Source organism: Corticium candelabrum, chromosome 4 (assembly GCF_963422355.1).
Source record: "Corticium candelabrum chromosome 4, ooCorCand1.1, whole genome shotgun sequence".
Classification (NCBI taxonomy): Eukaryota; Metazoa; Porifera; class Homoscleromorpha; order Homosclerophorida; family Plakinidae; genus Corticium; species Corticium candelabrum.
Window position 1 is genome coordinate 2,929,523 of NC_085088.1, and position 11,069 is coordinate 2,940,591.

General features: G+C 39.6%; 3 protein-coding genes across 3 annotated transcripts; 2 read left to right on the plus strand and 1 right to left on the minus strand.

Moving 5' to 3' along the window:
- The first annotated feature begins 279 nt into the window (after window positions 1–279).
- On the plus strand, window positions 280–7,272 carry LOC134178584 (uncharacterized). The gene is made up of 22 exons (XM_062645456.1): window positions 280–370; window positions 445–486; window positions 552–691; window positions 773–1,003; window positions 1,063–1,194; window positions 1,260–1,405; window positions 1,465–1,514; window positions 2,101–2,404; window positions 2,465–2,639; window positions 2,702–2,830; window positions 2,890–3,147; window positions 3,299–3,528; window positions 3,594–3,709; window positions 3,779–3,927; window positions 4,000–4,110; window positions 4,166–4,659; window positions 4,721–4,915; window positions 4,973–5,036; window positions 5,089–5,821; window positions 5,897–6,622; window positions 6,681–6,812; window positions 6,869–7,272. Exons 1-22 carry the CDS (start codon window positions 322–324, stop codon window positions 7,102–7,104), a joined length of 4,842 nt encoding a protein of 1,613 aa, XP_062501440.1. The 5' UTR covers window positions 280–321; the 3' UTR covers window positions 7,105–7,272.
- Window positions 7,273–8,408: 1,136 nt separating this feature from the next.
- Window positions 8,409–9,361, plus strand: LOC134178780 (uncharacterized). Its single transcript, XM_062645672.1, has 3 exons — window positions 8,409–8,556; window positions 8,617–8,805; window positions 8,877–9,361. The coding sequence occupies exons 1-3, from the start codon at window positions 8,529–8,531 to the stop codon at window positions 9,110–9,112; spliced, it is 453 nt and encodes a 150-aa protein (XP_062501656.1). The 5' UTR covers window positions 8,409–8,528; the 3' UTR covers window positions 9,113–9,361.
- Window positions 9,362–10,152: 791 nt separating this feature from the next.
- Window positions 10,153–11,058, minus strand: LOC134177851 (ras-related protein Rap-2a-like). Its single transcript, XM_062644625.1, has one exon. It carries the CDS (start codon window positions 10,839–10,841, stop codon window positions 10,299–10,301), a length of 543 nt encoding a protein of 180 aa, XP_062500609.1. The 5' UTR covers window positions 10,842–11,058; the 3' UTR covers window positions 10,153–10,298.
- Between the last annotated feature and the right edge of the window lie 11 nt (window positions 11,059–11,069).

Genomic DNA, 11,069 nt, shown 5'->3' on the forward strand with positions numbered 1-11,069 from the left:
AGTGTAATTTTTAGTCAACACTGAACATAGAATATGTTCATTTGCAGATTGATTGCAAGCTGCTTATCAAACTAGTATTTGTCATCCACTTCTAGGTCCGTGATTATGCATTCACACTGTTTGCTGTTTTGTTCTTAAATGGTATAATTAATTAAGTGTCATGTAAATGATCTTTAGCAGTAGTTTGACTGCTTGTGTATGTGTGATGTCACTCCCACCTCTCAGTATTGTGAATGGGCTCTTTGTTTTGAGTATACCACTGGTTCATGTGAATTCTGACACATTGGTGTGTTAGTTCAGTAGGAGCTGAGACACATCAACATGAGTGTGCTGCTGCTACTCTTGCTGTTTGTCTCTTCTACGTTGTCCGGTAAGCATAGTTTAGTTTGGCCAATGTGCTTGTTCATAATTAATTAATCTATACATGTATATTTGTATTTGCAGATCCAATTGTCAGCAGAGTCTCGACATCTCATAATCCATCATGTATTGCCATTAGTACTTGTTATAGCAAGTTGTATTAATTTCTGTCTGATGTCTGGTTCATGTAGGCAATGTGTATGTGTACAATGTGACTACACAAACTCATATGAATATGCCAGGAGTTGATATTACGACTGATGGCTTTACAATTGCAATGAGAGTCAAACTGTCTTTGTATGATACTAACAAAACGTTAGCTAGTCTGAAGGTGTGACTTGATTGTGTGTTTAAGTTAATAATGTGATGGGTTTTTTGTATTGGAAGATAACGAGAGCGTTGTGTGTTCCAGATTCTGAGTTGCCAATTACAGACATCTATTGGTAATCAACCGAGCAGTTCAGTCCTTTGTGATGAGTTGGTCAAGCATAATTTATTTTTTGAGTATGCCATGGCCAGCGGTCGCGTGGGTAAGATTTTTGCTAAAAACGATGAACGTGAAGAGATACTAAACGTGAAACGGGGAATCGTCAATACTTTTCAAGTGCCACGGATGCCAGAAGGTCTTCATAAGTACCAAGAGGTCATAACTTTGCAAATTATATTAAGTAGCATTAAATGTATGTCTTTTTATGTTTGAAGACTGGTATTCTTGGTACGTGTCCTGTGACTCTGGTTAGCTCTAAAACTGAAGAGGGTGAGAGCATGATCAAAGAAACTGACGTCGGTTTGTGCTATCCACGTCCTTTCTCCACTAAACTTCGACGTAATCTGGTACAACAAAGTACAATGGTTTTCCACATTGTACTATATCGCTTGTTATGTTTTATTTTTATCAGGTGCAGGAATCAGCTTTTGACTTTGGTTGGATGATGGGCAATTATGAGTTTAATACAAAAGGAGTAATGACAAAAAGTAACGTCGCTCAAAGGCAGGCCTTTACAAGACTTGGCATACAGGCAGGATCAGCTGACAACTTGATAAGGTACTGTGGTACTTCTCTATTCTATTCAGCAGGTCATCGTGTAACATGTTGCTTTCTAGGCAAAATATAGTATTGGCAGAGGAGCTCTCTGAGGAATGTTTGCAAAGTGGTATACTTGTCTATGACTAACTTGTGTTTAGATATACAGTCAGATATATGATTGTTCAGTTAGCTGTCGTACTGAAAATGCTGCTTGTCCAATTTAGTTGATACATATGCATGGAGATGTAGTACACATGTAATGGCATTATGTAGTTATATTGATAATGACAAATGTTTAAGTTGTTATGCCATCGTGTACATTGAACTACATCAATGGAATGATTGGTGGATGAGTGAATGAATGAGATACTGTACGTAATTGAAGCTATTTAAATATAGCAGTAAGACGAAATGGTTATTTCGGTGTGAGTTTAAGGTTTTACCAAGTGTGTGTGTGTGTGTGTGTGTGTGTGTGTGTGTGTGTGTGTGTGTGTGTGTGTGTGTGTGTGTGTGTGTGTGTGTGTGTGTGTGTGTGTGTGCTGATCATAAGATGGGTTGGCATATTTGTGGTGTAATTGTCATGGTAGGATAACAGTTTGGTTAATAGTTTGGTTACCCTTACGTACACACAACTTACTGCAACAGCAAATTTGTTAGTTATTACTCTTACAAATAAGATTTATTGAATAACTGATTGTCTTTTTTTTGTGCAGAGTATGATGTTGGTTCTTATAAGGAGACTCCCATTACCTTTAGCAACATTAGTAGTGTTGTTCCTCAAAGTGACAGTTGTATATCTGAAGTTGAGACCCATTTTATTGATCTATCTAATGCTGAAGTGAAGTCTGTCCCAGAGTTGTTTACTCGGCTAATTGATTTGTTGGGGAAATGCTCATACTCAGATCTTGATAATCTATGGAGGTCGTATGTTGACTGTCTCGATGTGTCTGATGTTGATCATAAGAGAAATCTACTACAAGATAATGTTTTTGAATCCAATAAGTCGTCCAAAAATCAGTATGCTTTAGAACATTTAGCTTCCAGTGCAATTGTTGTGAATTCTTTATTTGTTGTTAGTATGTTCTTCTTGGATGCTTTACCAAATGTTCATACTGATGCAGCATTGCAGCTGATTGCAGATTCAGCAACATCTAGCTGTCTTAGTGATGCAAGATATGTGTGGATGACTACCCAATTGATTGAATGGTCATCAAGTGGGACAGATGCGTGTCAGATACTCATGTATATTCTGGTCAGTTGTTATTTATGTGTAAGAGAAAGAGATGGAAGCAACATGTTTTACTACTTTTACAGAACATGGCAAGAAATATTACAGACTCAACTTGGACTAATCGCATAATGGGTACATATGCCACTCTGGGTGCTGTTGTTGACACTGCTTTAAGCTTTCAGGATAACAGATGCTTGTCTCTTATTAAACAGGTAAGGCAAACTGTGCATGTATATTGGTTTGTGTAGTGATGTTATCTTGATTACTACAGTCATCTGAATTTCTCACTACAAAACTTGATGAGTATGTTGATGCCATTCCTAACAACTATAACAAACAATCTGATGATGCTTCCAACAAGGAAAATTGGGAGAATGCAATCAGTACTATAAAAGCATTGGGTAATGCAGGAGTTCCCAGCACCATACCATCTCTACAGAAATCTATTAAAGAGAAGAAGCTGCAGTCTGATGGTCGCGTTTCTGCTGTTTATGCTCTCAAAAGAGCGGGTTTCAGGACTCCAGATATGGTGAGTTGCTTATTACTTGTACTTACCAAACACCATGCAGTATGAAATAGTATAGTCATAACTGGCTTAGAGACAATTACAGTGTTGAACATGCAATGAATATATTAATTTTATAACACTTTCTATATGATGTTGTACCTATATTTTGTAGGTTCGAAGAATTGTTGTAGACATTGTTACTAAAGAACAAGACGTTGAACTTCGTATGGTTGCATTTTCTGTCTTTATGGAACTTCTTGAAGCACCAGGTGCTCCACCAGTCGACGAATGGAAGAAAGTTATGCCTGTTTTTCTGAATCAAGAAGATCTTAACTTAAAGAGTTTTATCTGCACTTACCTGTTAAATGTGGAGAAAAACAAATCTCCAGTTTGGGCACATGGGTAAATGTGTATTCTTCATTAGCGTCAAGTCTTGTGTTGCTACATGATTTTATTGTTGTCTCAAGTCGATATGGTGCTCACTGGCTGCTGCGCAAAGTTGGACTCTTTTATCCATGTATGGCTGTTGTTAAGAGCAAGGGAAGGTTCTTGTCTATACATGATAATGGCTACTTTTCAGCTGGTATGGAAGTCTTGCTACCACCAGAGTGTGTCAATCTTAACATATGATATTAATCTTTCTATGATTTAGCTGATTTGTTGAGATCAAATATCCCAAATGATGCATTTGGTTTTGATTATTCTTTTCACATGATGCGAACTGAACCTAGTTGGCTGCCACGTTCTCTTATGAGCAAATCTGTTCTGAATTTGTTTGGTTACAACTTTGACTTGTTTAAGGTAGATCTGTTTTTGGAATGAGAATGTTGCAATAAATGTATTATCGTGGTCAACGATTGACTTTTTGTCTAGATCTATTCTCGTGCTACTGGTATGGATCGACTGTTACGTCATTTGTTTGGTCCTACAGGCTATGCTCAAATGGATACACGTTTTATGGGTCCTAGTGGTTTGCAACAAAGTGTACGTACCAAACAATTTGTAGTGTTTATATTACTTACAATTCTTGTCTGTATAGGAAGAATTTAGGATGGATGTGACCGAGGAAGACATGAGTATGTTTACCAGTCTAGATTGGATGGGGTACACAAGAGTCTGGGGCCATCAAGAACAGAACTGGTACATGAGGACTTTGTATAGTCCACGCATTACGTCTCTACGTGAATATATAGCTAACACAGACTTTAGAAATATGGGCTATGAAGACGTCAAAAAAATTCTTCCAGAGATGGTCAAATATATTAGATCAATACTTGATGGCAGATTTGACTTAGATCCACAGACCATTGATTTTATGAAAACAATTCGATTTGTGGACAAAGAATTTGTGTTTCCCACATTTACTGGTTTGCCTATGAAAGTGCAACTGAGATCACTTGCACACGTTGAGTTGGAGTCAGAACTAAATGTCAGTGTCATCACAAAATCCTTGGTAAAGAGGATGGTTGACATGATTTATAGATCCACAGAGGATGATTGGAAATTGGACTTACATTCTAAAATGAAGACCAGGTACTTGATAAAGGGGCATGATGGTTTGTGTCTTCATTTTTTTCTGTCTGCTATGTTGCAGGTTTACTGTGTCAGACGAAATTCAAACTTTTGTTGATGCTATTGATATACAGCCTCGTCTTGTCTTTCGTGCTAACATGAGTGCTGACAACAAGCTCGGCGTTAATGCAACAATGTTTCATAATGGAACTGTTGTTGTCAAGCCAATGATCGGTTTGAACAATCCCAACATAAAAAACGTTCTATTCAATGCTACGTAAGTTATAAAGATTTGCTTATTTACTGTAGTTCAGTACACCATTCTGTTTTCTAGATACAATCAATATATACAAGTGGGAAATTATTCTAGAAAACTTGGAATTTCAAAAACAAACACGGTATCAATGTTTACTTTTGTTGTGTTGTTGAAGTTTTATTATTTGGGTGTAGACATCACTGGTGGAGCCACTGTGTTTGTATGATATGGAAATTTGTATTCATACCAATGTGTCTTATGCAAATGGCACAGACCTCAGTCAATCTCCTTTGTTCCTATTTGCTGGACCAATGAACTTTTCTCTATCTCTGGAACGTAGTTTCCCTGGAGGAAAGCAACCTGAAATTGTTGTTTATAACATCGCTGATCTCTCCCACATATTTTCTGGCTCTGGAAATGTCTCTATGGTTGTCAACACAGTTGGTACTAACCAGAGCACAAACATTTATTTGGCATGGTATAATTCAGAAGACAGTAGGATGAAGATAATTGAGACGAGAGGAGTTAGTCGTATGCGTCAGATGTATGGCCGTTTCTATAGCAATCTCAACAAGTGGTTTGATGTCGAAGGAAGTCTGACAGTGAACACCCCCACTCTCGATGCTACGGTGCATGGGAGAGTGAACTTTACTAACAGTAATGTAACTTTGTCATTTGTACGCCGTGGACCATCAGCTGAAACTCTTTTGAAAGTTCCTGATAAATTTGTACTTCAAGCGACTTGGACACTGGTAAAGTACAGATATACTGACATACAACTAATGTGGTATGTTAATGGAGGTGACAAACCACAATGGCTACGTCTTGAGCTGACTCCAGTGGGTGTTGCTGCTGATGTCAAAGTCCAGTCCAGTCTGTTTAGTCCTTTTGACTTTCCATTTGTCGTTCATCCAGTAATTACATTACGTAAGTTTATATAAGATTGACCGTTTCTGGTTAGTGTGTGTTGGTTGGTGTATGATGTATTTTGTCTTGTCTTAGCGACATGCCACGTGTTTGGCAGTAGTAAAACAACTCTGATAACGTTTGATGGCATGAGGCATGAGTTTATGGCTCGTCATGAATGTGAGTATGTGTTGGCTCGTCAGCGCACCGTCAATGATACATTTGCAGTTACCTACCTTGGCAATCAAGTCAGAGTTTACCTTAATGGAACAACGTATACCTTAGATTCATCAGGGCTCAAGATTGACCACACAAAAGTTTCTTTACCGTTTGAAGATTACAAGGTTGTCAACGTTCGACATGTAACAACTAATGGACATATGTACACACGTTTTACAGCTTGGGCTGGTGTGGACATGTTCTACACTTCTGGTGGTGTTCATCTTAGTGTCAATCCATTCTATCGAAATCAGACAACAGGTTGGTGTGGCAATGCAAACTACGATCGTTCACATGTTGATGAAATGATAATGCCCAATGGTGAATCCACAATGTCAGCGGAGAACTTCATTGAAAGCTGGAAAGTAGATACAATGTGTATGTCGCCGAAAAATGAGATGCCGGCTGTCAGAGAGCCATTAGGATCAGATCTGATGGAGTGCGAGAATATGTTGTTGACTGTTCTTAAAGCTGGTCATATTCACACTGATGTGTATCATTTCTACAATACATGTGTGCATGATGCTACACTGGGCATTAATCCTAAAGTTAGCATCCGTGCTTACTTGCTGGCTACTCATGCCAAAGAGATTGACGTTGAAAGTACTGAATTGTAACGTTTTAGATTTTGTATTGTTTTAGAATTTATGTTTGTTGTTAGGTTGTGAGTATGGGGCATGGAACAACTGGACTGGCTGTCATGATGGAGAAGAGGAACGAACACGAGAACTGAAACGGAATTTGCTGGCAGTTCCGTGCACTCATACTAAAGAAACTCGTCCATGTTTGGAGGGTTTGTTATTGTGTTGTTGATGTTATTGTTGTTTTGCTGTATGATTGTCTGTTTAGCTCCTGCTTGTCGTGATGCTGCCAAGCAGATTGTTTACATAACACAAGGAGAGAAGAAGATATGCAGAAGTGTTCATCCTACTTTATATTGTCCCAAAACGTGTTCATCGGAAGTAGAGGAGGGAATTCAAGAATTTACATGCATTGAAATTGGTGAACCAGGTAGCAAGTTTGACAATGAAAGTCCAGTATTTTTGGCTTACACTGCTGTTGTGGATTGTCACGAAGAAGAGTGACTGTGAGAACATGGTTACTGTCTTGCTTTGTTTGTGTGTCTCGTCAGTCAGAGTACAGTTATAATGTCTTACTTTGTTTGTGTGTCTTGTCAGTCGGAGTTTTCTAGACTGTAGTGCTTGATGTATCTTCATGATGTGAGTTGTGAATTGAACTCATGATGCAATGAACATGTGCTCTGAGTGTTTAACAGATCAGATTTATAGACATAAACTCATTATTCTCAATTATTTTGATACTCTCAAATGATAGAGTAACTTAGTAATGGGGAGCTTAGTTACTAATTAAGTAAGAACAAGGTTGTATTGCAAAGTATGCAAGTTTTATAGGCGAGCTTTGCCAGGAATGAAAGGAGCAACAGCTAAAAGGACTTACTGATTTAGTTGCATTTGATTTGAGGACATTGATGTTGAATGTCTCGTGATGTTGCTTCACTCTGTTTACTATTTTGTTATTTAATTGCTAGTACATACATGATATAATTTAATCTAGTCAGGTTTGTAAATAATAAGTAGTGAAGTCATATTATATACTAGTGTTACTCACAATTATTTGGACAATTAGGTGAAAGGTAATTTACCACATTGTGATAATTGAAAAGATATCTAGTAGTGCTGATTTGTCAAGCATTGAGGTACATGTACTTATACGTTCGATTGATTGTACATTGCCAGTCTTGTCAGGGTGGCTGTAACAAAATCTGTTAAATTGCCACTGAAAAATTGTTTATGTCAAATGAATTTTTTTACATCAAGTCAAATCAACTGGCTTTTGTGTAATTTTGTTGTACTAGCTTTATATCAATGTCGAGAGAGCACACATGCACCAAGTAGTTATTGACTGACATAGCTATAGTGGTGTGTATCCATTTCATCATTTCATTTTACTTGCAACCAAGCTGCCGTATGTATCAAAAGTGATGAACAACTATACTAAAGATGCAATTGATGTATTTATTTCTATTCACTATTTGCTTTGTCGTAGGACTGTTGTTGAACATATGCATCAAAACTGGTATTATAAGTATAAATAATATAATATATTTGCACACATAAGTGAAATTATTGCAATTCTTGCGCATGCGCTTATGGGAGAGTGGGCAGTACTCCAAAAGGTATGAACCTAATTAATTTCATCAGTATCTCCACTTTGGGGTAGCATATTTTATGAAATAATTGAATATAGATTTTAGATATCGATCACGTGCCAACTTGCCTTCCAAATTGCCAGACAATTCTAGATTTTTCCGCAACACGCACACACGCACACACGTGGGAGTAGTTGCCGTGATGTCATGCATGTTCATGTGACGCGGAACGCATCATACATACGTCGCTCAAACGTGGATATGACTCAACAGCTGTGCACTAGAAGCTGCCCACAACAGATAAAGTGATTACTAGTCAAGAGGTGAGTGCACACAACAATGGCATCCGCTAAGAATAGGAAAGAAGGTAGGTGTCACTTTTTCCTTCTTCCTGTGATTCTGCTGACTATTTGAGCGTTTCCGATAGACGACGATACGCCTAGTCCGAAAATACAAATCGTTATCACTCGCAGAGACACTCAAATAACGTTCTATCGGCGCTGTTGTCAACTATTCGCGATTATCCGAGCCAGACTGCGTCTCTGTGAGAATCAAGTTGACGTTCGATTTCCGACAGAAACAATGTCTGAGCTAGCTAACTCTCTCACCGCACAAGGCATGAAATATTGTTTCCGGGACGACTGTACATGTATCACAGATTTAATGAGAGTTGTGTTGATTTTGTAGGCAAAGAAACGCCTCCAGTTATTCTAATTATGTCGAAGTCTTTACGTCAATCTTTCGACGCAAATCGGGACGGATTTCTTGTGCCCTTTGCTGGGTTACTCGGTTTGCCGATGAGAAAGTGTCTTGCTTTATTCGACACTGGCGAATGGTGGGACTCGCACCCCTTCTTGAAGCTGAGCTGGCAGATCGACAATGGCGAGCTCAACCAAGCATACGAGGCTACAGCTGAATGTTGAGAATTAGTTGATTTAGTGGGGTGTTACTCTTTTGTGTTGAGTTGAGTTCCTTAGAATGCAGTCATCTGGCTTGGTCTGATTTGACTTGCTCGATCGAGATTAATTGTTAGAATGATAGGTCTGCTATTGTAAACTTTTGGATTAACTTGTTTTTATATTGGCTTTGGTTTTATAGTTACAGACGGTTGTCATCGTATTTTAGTACTGTTGTATAGGTAAATTTAATGATGTGGACTGTATATATCTAGACATGAGTGTGTTTGGAATACTGAAGCAATTAATGCAGCAAGAAACACAAAGAATGGGGATTTGTGGTAGATTATAGTTGATTGTTGTGGCACGGAGTGCTGGTGTTTAGTCTCAAGGAATATACATGCCAGTACTGTGTGCCACATGTGTATGGAGTGTTGTGGTGTGTGTGATGTCATATACACCCTAGATACACTGCATGTGGTTATGTGCAACTCAACAAGTCGTTTTCCTGCTACACTGAAAGTCTGTAAAGTTTAGAGTGAACTCTACCTAACCAGACATCCAGTATGGATACAACAACTATCTCTAAAATCTATAGTTAGTCATTAGTCAGTGGCCATAGGCGTACCTGTTTGGCAACGTCCCCTGTATCAGTCAACTTCTGGTCAGGAAACCACGGACTGTATATGACGGAATACAAAAATTTACATCTATAAACACCCAGGCACACCATACCTAAGTTAGTAACCTATTTGCACCTCAAGAGTATCATTACTTGATATCAATAACTCATTCATCACTGCTTGCTACTCAGCTGACTTTCCCACAATATCAACTAAAAAGCCTCTGCATAATGTCACTCACACTATTTATCTCCTGGAAGACGAGTGTCAATCACCAATCAGCAGATTGTCATGGACAAATGATGAATCAAGCAGTGTTATATGAACTATACCAACTATGGCATTCAAAGGATCTTCATTCCTCTCAACCACCTGCTACAATAGACAGGGTAGACAAGATCCAAACCCACAGCAGAAGCCTCACAGAAAAAAAAGAGCAAGACGCGGGCTATACAATATTATAATTATAAGAGTGCTTCTGTTGGTATGTAGTAAAACCCATTTCCACGTGTTCAGAGCAGAAACATGACAATAATACTCCCTGTAAAATTTAATTGCGCGAAGGCAACGTAACAAACAACAGCCACCGACTACAAAAGTACACAGCAGCCGGTCTGCTTCGGTGGTTGACTCTTGGCGTTCATCTCTCGAACAATCTCGGCGAACACCTCATTGACGTTGTCTCGTGTCTTGGCTGACGTCTCGAAAAACGGGCACTGCCAGTCACCAGCTAACGACTCGGCCTCTCTCGACGGCACCTCGCGCTCGTTCTCCACGTCCGACTTGTTGCCGACTAGAATGATGGGCGCCGTGTCGCTGCCCTTGACGCGGAGTATCTGCTCGCGCATCGGCTTGACGTCGTGAAATGACTGCTCGTTGATGATGCTGTAGACGAGCAAGAAACCCTGTCCGTTCTTGATGTAGAGGTCGCGCATCGACGCGAACTGCTCTGTGCCAGCTGTGTCTAGAATCTCGAGCACGGCTGGCACCTGGTCGACCTCGATTTCCTTGCGGTAAAAATCCTCTATTGTTGGGTCATACTTCTCGACGAACGTGCCCGAGACGAATTGTACCGTTAGGGCGCTCTTTCCCACTCCGCCAGAACCGAGGACGACGACCTTGTACTCCTTCATGTCTCGTCAACAGCAGGATGAAGGACACGCGCTTGCTGACTGGGGTGGGTCCTTCGGATCAGGCCACTCGACTCTTGCACCTCTCGCTTCTGGTTGAATCCAGATGCTATTCCATCAATTGCTCGCCGAAAACGCTGAACGCGAGCTGACCTCACTTACGAAAATGAGCAAGGAACACAAGTATTTATACAAAGGTGGGGCAACGGTGTGGACTCGGCGCATGCGTGG